The following is a 22,024-nucleotide window of genomic DNA, read 5'->3' on the forward strand; positions in this document are numbered from 1 at the left end:
TGCAAACATGGTGCATGAAGGATCTGAGCATTTTATGACATTTTCATGGCTGTTCTTCACCTGAGTCCGAAACCCAACTAGTGCCAGACTGCACTGCACTGTTACACCAAGAACAGGCAGTTTGGGGCTCAGATCTATGTGCCCTAGCTGCATGCAATCTAGCCATGAGTTGTAACAGCCCTAGAATACTGTAATATATGTGAATCAAGCCTTGCATGCAGCCAAATCCTTGGTTTGCAGCTGAGGCTATGCTGAGTTACTATTCATTGGGCTGTCTGGGCAGCTCCTAGCAGCCAAGTGGTGGGCCCAGGTAAAAATCCATGGTGTCCAATGTGAACTACACCCCAGGGGGTCCATGATGACCTAACATGCATGGGGGGATGATCCAAGCACTGCCCATGGTAAAAAACCTAGGAATTTCAGCCTGTTCACGTTCTGTACAAGCTCTGGGTGATGCACTGGGCGTTGCAGACATCACCTAGAGACATTGCCCAGAGAATGAAAATTGGCAATTTTGTTGATCTGACTTGGGGATCTTCACCCATGGACCACAAATCAGTGTAGGGAGGTGGCAAATGACCAAAATACCCCTCCCCACATCTATCCACATGTATGAATACCTTGGGTACCCAAGTGGGCCCCATAGGGCTTGGAAACCCTGCCTGTGTTGGTCCTGCAACACTGCTAAGTTGGAATCAGTGTTGTGAGGTTATTGGGAGCTAGAATCATGTACTACTATGGTAAATGACCATTCTGCCCCTAAGCCATAATCTCCGAATGATGCACCAAGACATAGGCCTAAGGCCCAGTGCAAGGCCCAGAGAATTCCAAGTGATGACCAATTGAACACCGAGTCAACCCAGTGAGCCTAGATCAACCCTAGGACATCCAAAAACATTTTGGAATATCAAATGACATATTTCTAATTTATACTTAGGGTTTGATCCCATGCTCGATCGAGGCCTACAGCCAGACTACAGCCGAAACTAAAACTATAACTGAGTTCATAGAACCAGACCCAGGTGAGTGAAATATTATCGTGTATGTACGTGTAATAATATTATTATGCCGGTAATTAAATTCTTTAATTATAATACTTCTTACTTAATTAAATTCAATTTAATAATTATTACACATCGTGTGACTGCTGATCAACTCTGTTGGATATATCTTGATGTTTGTGAATGTTAGACTAGATGCCGTAGCCGGCTTGGAAATGAGGCCTGTGGTAGCCCGTAGTATGGGATACGATTGACACCGCCTTTCTCATATGATGCCATATAGACATGGTAATGTTACGAATGTGAGTCCGTGAATGTATTAATTGCTTTAAGATCTGTGGGATCTGGTGGATTGTCGTTATGCAATTCGGGTCACCTACCTAATCCTCCCAAGGGGTGCTTTGGGGTGTGACAGAGCTTGGTATCAGAGCGTGAGGCTCTTTCTACATTCATGAGATGCAAAATAGGAACAATAAGCTACCAATAATAAAACATGTTATAAAAGTAAAAGCTATAGGGGAGGTAGATGTAATTAAGAGAAAAAGGTGCATAATTTCATTAACATGAAAGTAACTATGGTCGAGCCACTACAGGGAGTCTTATTGAAAGTACTGCTTTCAATCTTACATGAGCTGACAAAAAAAAAAAAGTACATACACCACGAACAAAAAAAAAAAAAAAAAAGAAAAGGACTACATAATCTTTGATAAAAAAAAGAGATAAGATAAAAGTCAGAACTACATAATGACAAGTCAGGCTAAACATGTGGAAGCTGGCTGGAGTACTACTCTGGCAGAGGTAAGTCACCCGGTGGAGGCTGAGACTGGCGCGAGTCAACATGATAGAATGTATCCCAAAAGTCCAAGCATCGCTCCACTGATCCATCCTGGTCTCCATGTCAGTGAGCTGGGTGTTGAGGCCCTGGAACTGAGACATCATGTGCGACCATTCAAAGGACTCTGGCACATGTGAAATGGTGGCCCTGGTCGCCTCATATGGGGGTAAATCAGTGAACTGTGCTCCAACCCCCTCAAAGTGGCCCTCCTCTCCCTGCTCCTCGCCTTGCTCCTCCTGACGACCCTCCTCTGGATCACTCCCTGGCTACTCTGGCACCTTCATCTTCAGGATCGAGGTCTTGTTAATGGGCCTGGATCCGTCTCTCCCCATATACTCGCCACCCAAGGGATCCTCAAAGTGTCTGAAGACCAAAGTGATGAACTTCCCATATGGAAGGTTCCCATCATAAGGGTTTTGGGCATGATACAACATAGCCTGAGGTAGTAGATACGGGAGGATTATAACTGGACCCCCTTGCCCGCTCCCAGTAGGCGATATGTAATGTAGGCCCTCATCATAGAAATACTGCCTCTGTTCCCGCCCTTTGGGTAGATGTTATATGAGACACATCTTGTAATAAACTGAGCGCTAGGCTTAGGAAGCCTCAGACCTAGGAGTACTCTCTGAACCAGTCAATGCTTTGAAGACCCTCCTCCTAGTCTCCAAAGAGAACATGTCTGAAATGTCCATCCTAGGGTTATAATAGCACATCTCGCCTGTGTTAGGCAGCCCAAGGATCCCTACTAAGGTGGCAGTGGTAAGTCTAATGTCCACTCCCTTAACTCTACTCTCTAATCCAAATTCTTGTGCCCCAGATGGCACTAGGTTGCAGTAGAAGTAACGAACCAAGTTGGGATAACATGGCTCTGTGGGTGATAACATAGAGGCCCAACCTAGGATGTTGAACCTAGTATACAAGTTGTACTGATGGAAGTCTATACCTGTACCACCCTCCCATTCACAATCTTAATGGACCTAAATTTGTCCCAATTCGTAAAATGCTCATACCTAGAAAATAGGAACCGATCAAAATCCGACTTCTCAGATGAAGAATCTGTTATCTATGTGTTGAGCAACATATTTGCAACACATGTTTTGTAATTGATGTCAACATTGTCAAAATGTCTGCATTTAATTGGTACATTTAATGAACTGGTAAAATTGAGGACCAAGTTTATTGGTTCAATTTCTAAGTGGCTCAGTTCGAACCAAACCAGTACCATTTTTTGTTCAAGGACATTTTATATGCTTGAGTGGATTAATGATGCCAGCCCACTACCATGTCTTCTTATAAAACATATAATTTCAGAAACTTAGTGGATTGATGATAGGCAGCCCACATCTCCTTTGGTCTCGGTCAAGTAGAGGAGTTAAGTTTTATAAGGTCTCTTGACACATGGTGGACAGCATGGGATCATGACATTAGCAAGGTAATGGGGTCATCAAATAGGTCCAAGCAAGTTTTATTATTCAATTGGTTAAGGTGGCAGGGTTATAAATGAAGTCAATGCTTCGTAAAATAAGAATTGGACAGTAGCTCCTTGAATGTTCAGTGTTGCGGCTTTGTTTGTGTGCATTCAAAAATCTGAGATTCTATTTTAGAAAGTAGCCGGGTAGAAGATCTTTTCTACATGTGATTACTACCTTAATAGGAATCCAAATCAGTTTCTAAAAGGCCCAATATGAAGCTTCTATATGTGAATGATGGGTTGGTGTGTTTTTAGCTACATTCGTTTGAAATAAGGAAAGCTTAAGATATAAGAAATTCCTTTTTAGAATTCTCACTCTCATATATGGATGGCTTGCTGCCGACCTTCCTTGATAAAAAAAAGGGGACCTTTCTACTGTGAAAAGTGTGGAACTCTCTACAGTTGCAGAATCAAGAAGAGAAAAAGTGAGAGAATCTGAGGTGCTTCGTGTTTGATTGCAGAACCGTGGGGAGAAAAGAAGAGAAACAGAGAAGAGAGAGACTAAGAAAATATCATTCTGATATGGTGCAGTAAAGGAAATCATTATTGATACAGGTTCATGTCTCACTCTATGTTATTATGAAATCCGAATTGCTGCCATAGTTGCACCCCTCATGGCTCAGATGATTTAAAGAAGAATGATTGATAGAAGAGGAGTTGCTGCCATTGTGTTCAATACTATTGAGTCTGTTGCTATTGTTAGAGATTATGTTGCTGCTATCACTTTGAAGAAGAAGATATAGAGTGGAGGCTTGGTTTCTTGTTGTTACCTTTGGGAATACATCATTATCCGAAGAGAGATCAAAAGGAGGTAGGCTTGAATCTTGATTGCTGTTATATGTTTGTTTGAATTAAAGAACAACCTTAGTGATCTATTGAAGTTGCTGCTATCTTGTTATATGCTCCATGATGGTTATAATCTTGTTATATGCTGCTATCTATTGAAGTTGTGATTACTCTACTGCTACCATATTGCTCCAGTTATTGTCACACCTTGTCTGTGAAAGTGTTGGTTGGCTGAAACATAAAAATCAGAGAGGGTGCCATATTATTATAATTCTGATTTTTATCTTTCTACATGTATGTTTACTTTGGGCCTTGGGTAGACATCATGTATTAGGGGTTTTCATTGTAAACCTTTATTTATTGGTGATTAGTTGTAAACACTATTACGTGGGTGCATAACTAGTGTCTTTGGGGTTGTAGCTCCAAACATAGTGGGTGCTATGTTGAATTTTTGTAAGGGGTGGGTGCTAGTGGAATTGTTCCGTATTGTGCTTATACATATAGGCCACTTTTTGAGTCGGTGCTCAAGTGGTCATTGCACCGTGGATGTAGCCTTCGGGTGAACCACGTAATTCTCTGTGTGCCTTGTGGATTGTGTTTGTGCTTTTAGGTATTCGTTGACGAGAGTGGCATGTGAGAGAACGATTTTAGACATCACTGATTCACCCCCTCTTAGTGATCCATTAGATATAACAAGTGGTATCAAAGCAGAGGTTCCCTATTATCGCTTGACCGCGTGGGAAGTATCCTGAGTACCCAATGGCCAATCGTGAAGGATCTTCATCCAACAAAGCACTACTATTCGATGGAACAAATTATGCATTCTGGAAGCTTCGGATGCGAACCTACTTGAGGTCACTCGGCTATGATGTCTGGATGTTAGTTGAGACTGGTTACACACATATGGAAGGTCCATTGACAGAGAATGCTCAAACGAAAGCCTATGAAAATGATAGTAAGGCTCAAAATGCATTGATGAGTGGACCAGTTGATAGTGAACTTATGAATGTCATGGGCTGAACCACTGCCAAACAAATTTGGGACAAGCTATGTAGTGTTCATGAAGGCGACGCCAAGATCAAAGAAGTAAAGCTACAAACTCATAGAGCCCAGTTCGAGTGCCTAAAGATGGCTGAAGATGAAACTATCGAGCCTTATATGTTGAGGGTTAATGAGGCAGTCAACGCCATTAGAGGACTTGGAGAAGAAATCAAAGACCCTGTGATCGTAAAGAAAGTGTTGAGATCATTGCTTCCCCGGTTCGATTCGAAGGTGTCTGCCATTAAAGAAGCAAAGAATCTTGATACATTTAGCATGGATGAACTGCATGGTTCCCTTTCAGCGTTCAAGATGTGAATTGACAGACCTAAAGCTACTGACAAGACAGCTGCATTCAAGGTTCAAATGAACAAGCAGATTGAGCCCAAGTCTGATGAAGATGATACTGATGCTGATAGTGATGATGGTGAAATAAACTTTGTCAGAAAACTAAAGCGAGGCAAAGACAAGTATAGAGGTAAATTACCATTCAAGTGCTTTAATTATGGAGGTGTTGGTCACTTTGCTGCCAAGTGTCCACACAAGGACAAAGAGGCTGATGAAGAACCCAAGCAATTCAAAAAGAAAAAACCATTCCTCAAGAAAGGGAAATCAAAGAGTAAGGGACTAATTTCTAAGCACCACAAAAGCACTTCAGATGACAGTTTTGAAGATGAGTCAGATGATGATACTGCAGATGAGTCACTATCCATGGTACTAAGTGATATTACTGAGAAGTCTGATGAGCACCCCACCACAGGTTCTGATAATGATGATGAGGATGCTGAGGTAGACTTAGAAAGAGAGCTTATTGCAGCTCTTAATGAGCTAAAGACTGAACGCAAAAGCCACAAGAAGACTGCAAAGCAACTCAAGGAAGCTGAGAAGAAAATGCTTGAGATGAAGGTTCAAATTAAAGAGTTCAAGAAGGTTGTTGATGAGCTTGAAACTCAACTCTCCCTCAAGTCTGGTGATTACTGCAAGCTCGAGGAAGAAGTTGTTATGCTTAGAAACAAAGTAGACATATATGTTGAGAGCATTCTTTCACCCAGTGATCCTCAAACAGACAAACTTGATGAGAAATTGAGCTGTCAGAGACCTGAACACATCAAGTTTGGCCTAGGTTATGAGGGTGAGTCATCAAAGCAGATGGTGAAAGGCAAAGGCATTATTGAAGATCCCATACAGTTGAAGAAAGTACCCCACAGACAAAACAGAAGCAAATTGGCACACCAAAAATCTTGGAGGTATGCACCATCTACAAGGTCAGCTGCATCACTCAGGTACACTCCTTTTTATGGCTATTGTTATAATTGCAATACTTATGGCCATAGACTTTCTGAGTGTAGGATGAACAGCGCCCCTAGAAACTACCCCTCTAGGAATCATTTTTTCCCTTTGATGCATGGTGTGTTAAGATGCTATAAATGTAACATGTATGGACATATTGCCAAATATTGTAGAAAAATGTTACATACTAACCACATGCAGGAAAGAAAAAATCCTATTCAGCCCAAAACAACCAATGTGAAAACTATTTGGGTGAAGAAGAAGGATGTCGTGGAGAACAGTTCTATGGTAGTAAAGACAACTCTCAAAGCTCAGAACAAGCCAATGCCCTGGCTTCTCGATAGTGGTTGCTCACATCATATGACAGGTAATAAAGAAATGTTCAAAAAGTACCAGCAGTATGATGGAGGCTCCGTCCGGTTCAGCAACAATGATGGAGGAAAAATAATTGGCAAAGGCATAGTAAGTTTTGGAAGAAAAGCAAAGTCCCATGATGTTCTCTACATGACAGGGTTGAGACATAACTTGCTCAGTATCAGTCAGATTTGTGACAAAGGGCAAGATGTCATCTTCAGTACCTATGGATGCGAGATCAAGAAATCAAGCAACGGTAAGCTTGTAGCAGTAGGTACGAGAACTTCTGGAAACCTTTACATGTTAACTGATGAAATGGAAGGTTCTTGTTTGTTTGGACAATAGGATGAAAACTGGCTATGGCACAAAATGCTAGGTCATATTAGCTTTGATAACCTAGTCAAGATCAGTTCAAAGAACGCAATAAGAGACATGCCAAAAATCAGCAAAACTATAGAGTCTATTTGCAGCTCATGTCAGAAAGGTAAGCAGACTAGAGTAACTCACAAGGCAAAGGAACACTACACACTGACTTGTGTGGACCCATGAGGACACAAACCTTGAACGGTGACAGGTACTTCATGCTTTGTATTGATAATTATTCTATAATGACATGGGTACTTTTCATGAGACACAAGTCAGAGGCACTACATCGGTTCCAGATCTTCAAAAATCAGGCTGAGAACATGATTGGCAGAAGGATCAAGTGCTTGAGATGTGACAAAGGTGGCGAATTCACTCTAGATGAGTTCACAAATTATTGCAATGAGCATGGCATCAGAAGACAATTTTTAGCATCCAGGACACCTAAGCAGAATGGGGTAGTCGAAAGAAAAAATAGAACAATACAGGAGATGGCTAGTACAATGATGAATGAGAGTAATGTTTCTGCCGCATTTTGGAAGGAAGCAGTCCACACTGCTGTTTACATATAGAACAGATGCATGCTCAGACCCCATGAGAGAAAAACACCTTATGAGCTATGGTTTGGGAGGAAAGCGACTGTTAAGCACTTAAGAGTGTTTGGTAGTCGATGCTATATAAAGAGGCTAGATCAAAATTTGGGGAAATTTGAAGATTGAGCTAATGAAGGCATTTTCTTAGGTTACTCCAGTCAGAGCAAGGCATATAGGTGTTACAATAAAAGACTGAAGAAGCTTGTTGAAAGTGCTGATGTCACTATTGATGAGAAGAGGGCTGCATCTAAAGACCCCACCAGAGAGCTACCAATGTTCGAGGATTTCACTGATGACCTTGAAGATAGTGAAATCAAGGAGGAGAATAATACACCTGATGAACCAGTAGATGAAGACTCAAAAGAATAGATAGAAGATACTACAGTTACCCCTAACAAATGGCAAAAGAATCATCCAAGGCAGCAAATCATTGGTGACCCAAGTATCGGCGTTCAAACCAGGAGGATGAAGACTGCTAACACCTACTCTATGTTGTCTCTTGTAGAGCCCAAATCAGTTGCAGAGGCAATACAAAATACAAGTTGGATGAAAGCAATGGAAGAGGAGCTTGATCAAATAGAGAAGAACAAGACTTGGACTTTAGTACCAAGACCAATTAATAAGAATATTATTGGTACAAAGTGGGTCTTCAGAAACAAGCTAAATGAAGATGGCCAAGTAGTGAGAAACAAGGAAAGATTGGTATGCAAGGGCTATGCACAGGTAGAAGGCATTGATTTTGAAGAAAAGTTTTCTCTAGTTGCAAGAATGGAGGCTATCAGATTGTTCCTAGCCTTGACAGTACATCGAGGTTTCAGAGTATATCAGATGGACGTCAAGTCAGCATTCTTGAATGGGATGCTCGAGGAGGAAGTCTATATTGAGCAGCCAAATGGATTCCAATTGAGTGAAGATCCTACCATGGTGCGTAGATTGAAGAAAGCACTATATGGACTAAAACAAGCACCGAGAGCATGGTATTCATGCTCGAATACCTATCTATGTTAGTTAGGATTCAAGAAAGGGTTCGTGGATAGTAATCTCTACATCAAGTCCAAGAACAACAGTCAGATAGTTGTGGTAGTCTATGTTGATGACATCATTTTTGGAGGCCACATGGAGGAGTTATGTAAGGGCTTTACAGAAAGAATGAAAACAGAGTTTGAGATGTCCATGATCGGTTAGTTATCTTATTTTCTTGGTTTGCAGATTCGTCAGATGAAAGATGGCATATTCATTTCTTAGATCAAGTACGTGAAAGAGACACTCAAGAAATTTATGATGGAAGATTGTAAGCCAGTGAGTACACCTATGGTGACAGGATGCAAGTTGAGAAAGGATGATGAGTCACCTCCAGTTGATCAGACAATGTATAGATTCATGATTGGGAGTTTATTGTACCTGACTGCATCATGACTAGATATCTTGCAAGCTGTATGCATGGTTGCACGCTATCAAGCCAATCCAAAGGAGTCACATGTTGCAGCGGTAAAGTGGATATTTTGATATCTTAGAGGGACCATGGAGCATGGTTTATGGTACCTCAGGGGGAGTGACTTCACACTTACTACATACTCAAATGCAGATTGGGTAGGCAGTGTAGATGATCGTAAGAGTACTAGTGGTGGAGCTTTCTACTTAGGCAACAGTCTGGTTGCGTGGCACAGTAAGAAGCAAGACTCGGTATCTCTATCAACGACAGAGGCAGAATACATAGTGGCGACATCATGTTGTACATAGATCTTGTGGATGCTACAGATGCTAAAGGATCTATGTGTTGAGCTGGTACGACCCATTGCAATATTTTGTGATAATACAAGTGCCATAAGTATCTCAAAAATTCCTGTCATGCATTCTCGTATGAAACATATTTCCATTCGTTATCATTTCCTACGAGAGAAGCTTACTGGCGATAATGTTTAGTTAGATTTTATTCCTACTAAGGAGCAAGTTGCTGATATATTCACCAAACCATTACCCAAGGATGCCTTTGAGTATCTTCGTTAGAAATTGGGTGTGGTTATCCTTCCCCAGCATTGAGGCACTTAAGCTCATGGGAAAGGGGGAGCTCGAGCTTATTGCTTGACGTTTTTTCTCCTCCACATCAATTGGTGAAGGTGGAGCCCAATGAAGCTATTTCCCAAGGTATGGATCTTCTCTTTGAAATTATTGACAAAGGGGGAGAGAGGCAACTTCAAGTTATCTCAACTAGGGGGAGTTTTGGCAATGTGTGATGTTTGAAGTTGTATGTGTTGCCACCAATTCCAAAGGGGGAGTTTGTTATCTATGTGTTGAGCAACATATTTGCAACACATGTTTTGTAATTGGTGTCAACATTGCCAAAATGTCTGCATTTAATTGGTACATTTAATGAACTGGTTAAATTGAGGACCAAGTGTATTGGTTCAATTTCTAAGCGGCTCACTTCGAACCAAACCAGTACTGTTTTTTGTTCAAGGACATTTTATATGCTTGAGTGGATTAATGATGTCAGCCCACTACCATGTCCTCTTATGAAACATATAATTTCAAAAACTTAGTGGATTGATGATAGGCAGCCCACATCTCCTTTGGTCTCGATCAAGTAGAGGAGTTAAGTTTTATAAGGTCTCTTTGTTTTTAGAAAGTGAATTTCAGTCAGCTACATTCGTTTGAAATAAGGAAAGCTTAAGATATAACAAATTCCTTTTAGGAATTCTCACCCTCGTATATGGATGGCTTGCTGCCGACCTTCCTTGGTCAAAAAAAGGGGACCTTTCTAGTGTGAAAAGTGTGGAACTCTCTACAGTTGCAGAATCAAGAAGAAAAAAAGTGAGAGAATCTGAGGTGCTCTGTGTCTGATTGCAGAACCGTGTGGAGAAAAGAAGAGAAACAAAGAAGAGAGAGAGTAAGAAAATATCATTCTAATATGGTGCAGTAAAGGAAATCATTATTGATACAGGTTCATGTTCCACTCTATGTTATTATGAAATCTGAATTGCTACCATAGTTTCTCCCCTCATGACTCAGATGATTTAAAGAAGAACGATTGATTGAAGAGGAGTTGCTGCCATTGTGTTCAATGTTGTTGAGTCTGTTGCTGTCGTTAGAGACTATGTTGCTGTTGTCACTTTGAAGAAGAAGATATAGAGTGGTTTCTTGTTGCTGCCTTTGGGAATACATCATTATCCGAAGAGAGATCAAAAGGAGGTAGGCTTGAATCTTGATTACTGTTATATGTTAGTTTGAATTAAAGAACAACCTTAAATTGCTTTGATTGCTGGCTGCCGCATGCATGTCTGAGTTCATGGCCATGATGATGTTCATATTACATACTATCCTATTGATGTGATCATGCTGTTATTCTGAGCTTGAAAAAGATACTACTGGTTACATAGTGTGAATCACGGGTATCATTGTGTTGCTACTGTTATGAGCTATTGGTGCTGCCTCGTTCAAGTTTCAGTGCTCTTTATTTGTTGATGTTGTTGCTGCCCATATCTAAAGTTATGATCATGATGGTTATAATCTTGTTATATGCTGCTATCTATTGACGTTGTGATTACTCTACTGCTGCCATATTGCTCCGGTTATTGTCACACCTTGTCTGTGAAAGTGGTGGCTGGCTGAAGACATAAAAATCAGAGAGGGTGCCATATTATTGTAATTCTGATTTTTATCTTTCTACATGTATGTTTACTTTGGGCCTTGGGTAGATATCATGTATTAGGGGTTTTCATTGTAAACCTTTATTTATTGGTGATTGGTTGTAAACACTATTACGTGGGTGCGTAACTAGTGTCTTTGGGGTTGTAGCTCCAAACATAGTGGGTGTTGTGTTGAATTTTTGTAAGGGGTGGGTGCTCCTCACTGGTGGGTGCTAGTGGAATTGTTTCATATTGTGCTTATACATATAGGCCACTTTTTGAGTGGGTGCTCGAGTGGTCATTGCACCGTGGATGTAGCCTTCGGGTGAACCACGTAATTCTCTATGTGCCTTGTGGATTGTGTTTGTGCTTTCAGGTATTCGTTGATGAGAGTGGCACATGAGGGAATGATTTTAGACATCACTGATTCACCCCCCTCTTAGTGATCCATTGGGAATAACAGAATCCTCTCTCGATGAGGTGTGTGGCACTGAGGAAGATTAAGAATGCTCGCTCTCGGACCGTAGACTATTGCGTGTTGCAGATTTCCTCGCAGTTCTATGGCTAGTAGACATTGGGCTGCAAAAGGAAAGAATAGAAATAGTTAGGGTAAGAGGAATTGATAAAACCCTAGCCAAAACAAGAAAAACAAGGAAAATGACCTAAAGTAAGGAAAAAGTTAAAGAATCTTCCCTAAGATTGCGTAGAATCGTGGAAGACCCGTGAAAGTGGAAGGAAATTGTGTGGAAGAGGTCACACTAGGCACCAAAGCTCTGCCCTAAGTGTTTTGGAAGCTTTGGAAAAGAAATGAGGTGAAATGGGACCCTCTCGGACTATTATATCTGAGCCTCAATTCTCTGGGCGAGGCGATAGCATTGGGCTATGCGTCTAACACTCAGAAACATCGCCCAGTGAATAGAATTTTGCTATTTTTGCCTAGAAACTTATGGATTTGTAAATTTTGCCTGGTAATGGTCCAATAAACATAAATACATAAATTTTACAAAAATAAGTATATAAAGAAAATAATAAAATAATAATAAAATGAAAATTAAAATATTTTGTTAATAACATACCTATGGAGAGATGAGGTAATGCTTGTGGGTTATAATAAGAAACATAGGGATTCTAGGAAGTTTTCTTTCATATTTAAGTAAATAATGATAAATAAATATGCCTATGCCTATACTTGGGTAGTGTGTACATAAATATTTAGTAATATGTGCCTAGTACTATAAGTGTAAGAACCAAGTGGAGTGATGCAATGCAAACTTGAACATAGGTATGTAGGTATGTTGTAATACGTATTTATGAGGTTTAGGGAACATAGATCTCACCACACCCACAACCTAGTTTAACCAATGATAGGATCCGATAGGTTGTCTAGTTAAGTTGAATCCCTAGATGCTAAGATGCCTCGAGCCAACCCACTTATTTCCTTGCACATGATTTCTTAAATTCCTTTAGGCATGTGCTTAAATTCTAAATTAAGTATTTATAGTGACTTGATGCCTAGAACCTCTTCATGACAGGACCTTACTACCTCATTCAAGCCTGAAGACCCCATCAACATGCGATATATTAGGTACTTGAGGAGGAGAATGATCCGAGTACTGGAGATATTGTCCCGAGCCGAGAACCGACTATATTTCTTCTTGGGGCTTGCAGCAAATAGTGGATCGAACGATCGAGCTATATACCTATCCCTAGTAGATGAGGTTAGGAGTGATATAGAACACCTACACCTGCTAAAATTCATGATTGGGAAGAGGCTGGAACTACTTGCCTGTTAGGCACACGTATATAATTAAAAGAATTATGGTTAAAATAAATTTAAAATTTAATATATAGTGTCATGTATAGCATAACATTGCATAAAATACCCTCTGAACAGAATACAAGCAAAGAGAAACACTTTAAAAATAATAATAATAATAATAATATAGAATGTATAAGTAAATAAAGCACACCTTACTGGGATGACCTACAATAATCACTGGAACTGTGGAATAGGTGTGTACATGTGTTAACTAGGGTTTGTTTGTTGACCTCGACAAGGAGTGTTGGATTATTGAACATGTTTCTCTTTTCAGAAAGCAACCATGGTCAACACAAGAAGTACTCAAGGTGGTCGTGGAGGAAGATGCCCTCACGTTATTTCGGAGGTTGAGTTGCCAAATGAAACCGAGGCTCAAAATTTTGAAGCATCAGCTGCTTTGCCAAGGGCACCAGCGGCTGCGCAAGCCACTACCGCGGCACCTCAGCAGGGTATAGCAGTCGGTGAGGTGAATGCTTTCATGACTAATATGATGCGGACCATGCAGCAACAACAAGAACTATTGGGTCAAATGTCTACGCAATTTGCGGCCATGATGCATGAACGTGCATCACCACCTCCACCACCCAACCGGCCCATACTTTTCCCACCACCTGTGCCTCAACACCTAATAGAAAACTCTATCGCCAAGGTGATGGAGAAGCTCAAGAAACTCCAACCAACCATGTTTTTCAGGTTGAATTCTGAGGCAATGCAGCTGGAACAATGGATTAGCGCTTTAGAGAAGGCATTTGACATACTTGAGTGTACAGATGCGCAAAAGCTGATATGTGCAGGTTATCAGCTACAACATGAGGCTGAAGTCTGGTGGAAGGCTACCAAGACGAATCTTGAAGCCACTCATCCAAATCTCACATGGGAGCAATTTAAAGAAGTCTTCTTCAAGAACTACTTCCCAAAGAGCTTTAGGGACAGAAAGGAAGCTGAGTTCTCTGCATTAGTACAAGGAACCAGGTCAGTGTTGGATTACCAACAACGGTTTGAAGATCTATTCCATTTTTCTCCAGAGCACCTAAAAGGGGAAGTCAGTAAGACGAAGAAGTTTGAGAAGGACTCAAATCTGAGATTGGGTCTGTTCTGTCAATTATGGGCTTAGGATTATGCTCAGATGGTCGACAAGGCGAAGACCATGGAGGATAGATTAAAGAAGGAAAAAAGAAAAGGCTACGACATCGCCCAGGTTGAGTAAAAGGCCAAATAATTTCCAGACCTTTGGATGGCCAAACAAGGTTTTTCGAGGAACCAGTTCAAGCCCCAATCCGACTCCATTCCGTAAATCGAATGTGGGCCAGAACCCTTTCCGCCCCACTTTCAATTGACCTGCTCAACTGGCTACGAGTCAAATGACAACAGCAACTTCGCCAGTTAGACCAGCCACAAGACAAGTGAGCCAAGCCTCAACACCCGCTGTTCCACCTTATAAATGCTACGTGTGCAACAAAGAAGGGCACATGGCCAAAGAATGTAGACTGCATGGGTACAGCAACAACTTGCCAGCCCTACGCTAGACCTTTTCAGCCACGGGATGATCGAACGTGAGGAAAGGTGTTTGCGTTGACAAATGAAGAAGCTGAGGCAAACTCCGATGTAATAATAGGTAAATCCACTAAACGCTACTAAGTTGTAGGGAATAATCAATGTATATATGTAACCTAAACTATATACAAACCCTAGGTACCCTGAGTATCTCGACCATTCCAGCACGAGTACTATTCAACTTGGGCGCATCCCACTCTTTCGTTTCCACCACCTTTGCGAGTAGGATGAAAGATTAATCGAGAGACATCAGGCACGACTTAGTAGTCAGTACACTGACGGGTAGTGTCGTAAGTTTGAAGGAAGTCTACGACCCCTGTCAAGTAGAAATATGTGGGAGGAACTTGACCGCACGGAAAATAAAGCTCGATATAAAAGACTTTGACATAATGTTAGGCACGGATTGGCTATCTGCCTATGGAGCAAATGTCATGTGTGTGGAAAAGAGGATACTGTTCAAGTTGGAAGATGGGTCAGTTTTCACCTATCAAAGTGAACAAAAGAGGAAACCCAGAAGGATAACCTTATCCACCCTCTAGGCGCGAAGGTTGTTGGATGAAGGATGTCAAGGCTTTTTGGCCACTGTGATGGACACAAAGGCAAAGATAAAGCCCTTGGAGGAACTTGACGTCGTCAAAGAATTTCCTGATGCTTTTCCAGAAGATCTGACCCAGATACCGCTAAATCGTGAGACCGAGTTTGAAATTGATCTAACCCCTGGTGCAGCACCGGTATCCAAAGCACCGTATCGAATGGCACCTATTGAATTAAAGGAGTTACAGGTCCAACTACAAGACCTGCTAAAGAAAGTTTTTATATGACCCAGTGTATCTCCCTGGGGAGTACCCGTGCTATTCGTAAAGAAGAAGGATGATAGAATGCGACTGTGTATCGACTACCGCAACCTGAATAAGCTGACCATCAAGAATCGATACCCGTTCCACGCATAGACAACCTATTTGACCAGCTACAAGGAGCAAGAGTCTTCTCCAAGATTGATCTTAGGTCCGGATACCATCAATTGAAGATCAAGAGTGGCGATATTCACAAGACGGCATTTAGAACTCGATATGGACATTATGAATTCCTAGTCTTATCGTTCGGGTTAACCAACGCCCCGATAGCTTTCATGGACATGATGAATAGAGTATTCCATGACGTGTTGGACAAGTTTGTCATCATATTTATTGACGACATCCTGGTGTACTCCAAGAGTGAAGAAGAGCACGCTCGGTACCTTACCTTCATATTGTAGTGGCTGCGGGAACACCAGCTTTATGCTAAGTTCAATAAGTGTGAATTTTGGCTTCACCAAATTGGATTCTTGGGACACATCGTCACCAAGGACGACATTAAAGTGGACCCAGACAAGGTGAAAGCGGTTCTCGAGTGGGAGACTCCGAAGAGTGCCACTGAGATCCAAAGTTTCTTAGATTTGGCCAGATACTACCACCAATTTATTAAAAATTTCTCGCGCATCTTGGCCCCCATGATGAAGTTGATGAAGAAGGGCGCCAAGTTTGAATGGAATGAAGCATGCAAGAAAAGCTTTCAAGAATTAAGAAACCGGTTGGTGACGGCCCCAGTTTTGACCATTCCAGATGGCACTGGAGGAATGGTGGTATACACTGACGCATCCAGGATGGGATTGGGTGGCGTCTTAATGCAAAAGGATAAAGTGGTCGCCTATGCCTCAAGACAACTGAAGGAACACGAAAAGAACTACCCCACTCATGACTACCAGTTGGCAAGGGTAGTCTTCACATTAAAGATATGGCGACATTACCTATACGGTGAAAAGAGCGAAATCTTTAGCGATCATAAAAGTCTGAAGTATTTCTTCACCCAGAAGGAACTGAATATGAGATAGAGGTGGTGGTTAGAACTGGTGAAGGATTATGACTGTGAGATCTAGTACCACCCTGGCAAGGCCAACGTTGTAGCAGATGCATTAAGCAAAAAATCTCAGACTGCATCCCTCGCTTCCTTGGTCATAAGTGAACAGTTCTTAGAAGAAGCTCGAAAGTTTGATTGGAACTCGTGATCGAAGGAACAGCTATACAATTAGCAGCTATGGATTTACAGCCGTCAATACAAGAAGAGATAATTGCGAAGCAACCATTGGACCCCAAGTTGGTCAAAATAATTTGGGAAGTACAGCAAGGAGTCCATAAGGACCCAGATTTTTCATTGGCCCGTGACGGGGCATTGAAGTTTCGAGATAGATTGTGCATGCCTGATGATTATGATATCCAAGACCGAATCCTTACAGAGGCACACAACTCACCCTATTCAATCCACCCTGGAAGCACAAAGGTGTACAAGAATCTGAAGAAGTACTATTGGTGGATTGGGCTGGAGGAAACCATAGCAATATACGTGTCCAAATGCCTCACCTACCAACAAATTAAAGCAGAGAGACACCGACTATATGGATTTTTGTAGCCGCTCCCTATACCTGAATGGAAGTGGGAAAGGATCACTATGCATTTTATGAGAAATCTGCCCAACACCAAAAAGGGAATGAATGCAATTTGGGTGATTGTAGACGGACTGGCAAAGGCAACTCACTTTGTACCATTCAAAATAAGTTATTTAATGGAGAAGCTTGCCCAGCTATATATTGAAAATATAGTCCGCCTACACGGCGTGCCGATCAGTATTATATCTAATAGGGATCCTTAATTTACCTCAAGGTTTTGGAGAAGTTTACAGCAGGCACTAGGATCTCAGCTAAATCTTAGTACGGCTTTCCATCCACAGACGGACGGACAATCCAAAAGAACTATCTAGACTCTGGAAGACATGCTCAGAGCCTATGTTTTGGAAATGAGCGATAGTTGAGATGCCCACATACCCTTGGTGGAATTTGCATACAATAATAGTCACCACTCCACCATTGGCATGGCACCGTTTGAAGCTCTCTATGGTCAGAAGTGTCAGACCCCGTTCTATTGGGACGAGGTTGGAGAGCGGAAATATCTTGGGCCTGAAATGATACAAGCCACCTGTGACAAGGTTGATGTTATTAGAGAGAAAATCAAGGCATCCCAATCAAGGCAGAAGAGTTATGTCGACAATCGAAGAAAGGACATTGAATTTAATGTTGGAGAAAAAGTATTCCTTCGAGTATCTCCAACAAAAGGATTGCTATATTTTAACAAGAAGGGCAAGCTAAGCCCAAGACTCATTGGTTCATATGAAATCCTCAACAGAGTGGGACCCGTAGCATACCAACTGGCATTACCACCATCTTTACAAGGCATCCACGATGTTTTCCATGTGACGATGCTAAAAAAATATATCAACAACCCGACACATGTACTATCAGCTGAACCTGAACAGTTGAACATGGATATGACCAATGAAGAGCAACCTATGGAGATATTGGATAGGAAAGAGCATAATCTCCATAACTGCACTGTCGCCTTTGTAAAATTTTGATGAGGGAACAATCCCATAGAAGAGGCTTCATGGGAATGAGAAGAAGAAACGAAAGAAAAATATCCCCAACTCGATCCCCAACTCTTCGAGCTACAAGGTTGTTGCGTCAGAAATCCTGCCGGAGCGAGTTCTTCCTGTAAGACAGAAATTAACCAAGAGTATCAGGCATCGTCGGTGATCTCACTCTGATGCCTAAGTTAGATCTCTGAGCAATAGTCAATTCAATAAGAGTTCAGATGGCTTAGACATGTGTTACCTCCCTTATTTAAGGTGGTGGAGAGTTCGAGTTGTGCATGAATTGGAAAGTTGGAATCCCGGAGTGGAGTGAGACCATTGGAGAGTGTAATTCGGAGAAAATGTTTATCCATTGCTTCCCAGGCGCCTGATTAGGCGTGATGTGGGTGAAAGTCTCGGACCCTGTTGGTCTATGATAGACTCATAGTGCCTTACATAAGCCACAAGGGTTATTCCCTTCTTTCTTAGTGTTATTCCAAGATGACGAGTTATGCGCCCCCGGCATAAGGCGGGGTGCGCGTACTTGCAATTGACGAGCTCGAGGCCCTAACCTAGCTTGATGAGCTCTATAGCTTATTTTTATCGAGCCTGTTTCCATATCCCAACACGAGCCCCCCACTCCCCTGAACGTGGGCGTTCAGGGGGGTCAGGTTCATTTCACTTTATGACAATTACTCCAGCACACGTGCCTCAACAATTAGGCGGTTGAGTGTGATTTATCGCTCCAACAGCTTTTTGACAAGTGTCTGAAACCCTAGAGATGTCTCAATTAGAGGCGATGCTTGACGTTCCTTCTTTGTACTGACACGTGGCCATAGGCATTATGATCTCTGGGCTAGGCTTGCAGTTGGTTGATCCTCGTCACGCTAAGCCCCCCATTGCATTTCAACAACGTGGGTTGAGCTTTAATTACCTCGAGCCATCCCAAACATTGGCTACCTTCAGCCATTCGAGGGGTCGCGTCCTTAGGCCATTGGATTCGGAAGCGTTTCTTCTTCTTTATAAATTGGGACTTCAGTTTATAGCAATCTTTTACTGTCTTTCGTTCATTTTATGGATTTTTACTCTCTGTGCTTCCTGTTGTCGCCGCTGCGTTTATTTTGGCGATTATCGCATCCAACAATCCTCGCGCTCTTCTGGTGGAGTTCCTCCTTTACAAACATTCGTCATGTGCTCCGATCTTATTGCATCCTTCACTCTCAATCTCTACTGTTCTTTATCAGTAAGTTACTCTTTAGTCATGTCTTCTCCTTCGTCGAAGTCTGCCAGGATTTCTGGCAATGCTGCCGAATCGAGTGGGGGTTCTGACCCCAAAATGAGTTCTGAGAGGACCCAAGAGGAGCGATCTGCACTCCTTGGGTCAAAGAGGTTTGCTGCTCGGACCCAACGTCTAACCCGGTGTCAGCCAAGATTTCAGCAAAGCGTACTGCCAACAACAGTGGTGCCTCTGGTGTTGATGAAAAGGAGGAGGCCCTGGTGAGACCTACCAGTGTGGCAGCCTTTGAGAGTACCATGACTGCAGATTCCCTAGTTGCTCTTTGAACTCAGTACAGCTTTCCCCCATGGGTGGAGACATGGGTTCCTATAAGAGCCGAGAGGGCAAACACCCCACGGTCGAACACTATATGTCTGTAAGAGGTCGCCTTTCGGTGTGGCTTGCGCTTCCCCGTCCACCGCTTTATTCTTGAAGTGTTAGACCGCTTTTAGATTTCTCCAGGCCAGTTAGTGGCGAATGCCTGGAAGCACTTCCTTGGCTTCTACCTGTACTTTGCCTAGCTTGGCCGTGAGGCCTCATGAGCGCTTTTTCTTTACTACTACCACCTGAAGCCGACAGGCAGGGAGTGGTTCTTCCTGGCCCTGCATAGTACAACGAGGTCATATAGACCTAAGGCGTTTGTTTCTCATATGCCCAAATTTGTAAAGAAGTGAAAGGATTGCTTTTTCTTTGCACGTATCGAGGGCAATCCCTTCAGAGCAGAGTGGAGACCTGTACAACTTCGATCAGTGAACCAGGTCCCCATGCTGAGCTCATATGATCAGCAGTCTCTTGAGCTTACGGTATAGGGCATGACTTTCGATGTGCGTGGTCTGGCAAATGAGGGTTTGCTGGTTGAACACGGATTGAACTCAGCGCGGGGTGAGTCCCTACCCTAAAGAACTTGTTTTCTTAACGGCCACGAGCTGTTTCTGATCTGAATTTTTCTTTCTTCTAGTGGATTACGAACTGGATATCAACGAGCTTCATGGGGAGGCCGTATCAGCTAGACAAAAGGCCTTGGAGAAGCAATCCGGGCGTTCACCTCGCCCTTCACTCCCTGGTATTTCTATAGGGGGTTCGGTGTCCTCCGGTAGTGGTCAGAGGAAGCAGGAAGTCTCCTCCAAGGGGAAGGAGCGGGCAGAGAAGTCCAGTAAGGCTCTTCCGCCCAAGGTCCCTGAGAAGAGGACGCGCAAAGATGTGGTGAGCTCTAATCCTTCCCCTAAAAGAGTTGCGCGAAGTGCTGGATCCCCGGAGGAGACTGTCCATGTCTCAAAAGCTTCAAGGACAGATCCCTAGGACCTCACCAAGGGGAAATCTGGCAAGGGTGACACGGGCGTTCGGCCTCTGCCCAAGGGGAAGAAGCGCCTCCAATTTCAGTGGGAGGTCTATGAGGACGATTCCTCCCTCCATTCTCCTCGTGTAGCTGGGCAGTTAATGGATCATGGGCCTCTCGGGGACGTCAAAGATTTTTGTGCTCAGTCGGATGACAAACTCCTCAATTCATTTATGCTGGATTTTGCCAGGGTAAACCTCAGGCCAAGATGATTCCTTCCTTAGTTTGCTCAGGGCACTTTTGATGTCGTCCTGCTCTTTGTAGGTTACTCGGGGGACGAGTGAGCTGCAGTGACGTGTAGCGAGCCTGTCCACCTCTTATGAGGAGGAGAAAAAGATGAGAGTGGCTACGGAGGAGTAGACGGTAGTGGCTGGGACCACCATCTCCACCTTGAGTGAGGGGGCTAAGGGCCACGAGGAAGCGGTCGAGTCCTTCACTAAGCGCATTGAGGAGCTGGAGACACAGCTGCGGCTGGTAGAGAACACGACGACTTTGGAGAAGAGGAAGACTGACAGGATTCTGTAGAATTTTGTCAACTTTCAGGACCGGCAGCCCCAGGTGATTGATGAGGCCATTAGGGTGGCCCTGAAAGCCTTTAAGTCCTCGGATGAGTTGAAAGATCGCATGAAGGAGGTGAGTTGCAAGGGCTACAGGGCTCAAGTCGATAATACCGTGGAGCACGTTCTCAAGACGACCCCTGGCTACAACTTCTCTGGCTTCAGCTATTATATTCCTCCTGTGTAGGTGACCCCGAACGTGCTGGAAGCCATGGAGGACCCAGTGGGCATGGATGACCCCCCTGCTCTAGTGTCTCCTCCTACCGTGGTCGCGCCATCAGCAGACGAACTTGTTCAGCCCATTCCTCCTTCGGCTTGGCCCCTATGGATCCTACTCCGGACCCTCCTCCAGCTGACTTATCTTCAACAAAGGCGGCTGTTGCCCTTGATCCTCCAACCAAAAATTGAGAATCCCAATGTTTTCCCCTTTTCTCCCCTCCTTTTTTTTTTTTTTTTTTTGAGACATATAAATATTCAGCTTGCCATCAATGAAACATATTTTCTCTAAGTGTTGGAGCACGTACTTTTCTCTTTTCTTCACCCTTCTTACACGAGCTAGCTGTTTCCTTAGGTCGCACCTCCTTTATCACCTTCCTGGGCCAGTTTCTCTTGTCTAACCCTTTAATACTGATTCCCTTACGATGCTTCACCTTTTTTCATGACGTAAGTGTTATTATGACGTTGAAT

The 22,024-nt window shown here is 42.9% G+C and overlaps 1 protein-coding gene across 1 annotated transcript; it reads left to right on the forward strand.

The window, feature by feature from the left end:
• The first annotated feature begins 5,221 nt into the window (after window positions 1–5,221).
• Window positions 5,222–8,100, forward strand: LOC122647574. Its single transcript, XM_043840942.1, has 4 exons — window positions 5,222–5,352; window positions 5,458–6,414; window positions 6,595–7,097; window positions 7,880–8,100. Exons 1-4 carry the CDS (start codon window positions 5,222–5,224, stop codon window positions 8,098–8,100), a joined length of 1,812 nt encoding a protein of 603 aa, XP_043696877.1.
• Window positions 8,101–22,024: the final 13,924 nt, after the last annotated feature.

The sequence above is a fragment of the Telopea speciosissima genome, unplaced genomic scaffold (assembly GCF_018873765.1).
Source record: "Telopea speciosissima isolate NSW1024214 ecotype Mountain lineage unplaced genomic scaffold, Tspe_v1 Tspe_v1.0076, whole genome shotgun sequence".
Taxonomy (NCBI): Eukaryota; Viridiplantae; Streptophyta; class Magnoliopsida; order Proteales; family Proteaceae; genus Telopea; species Telopea speciosissima.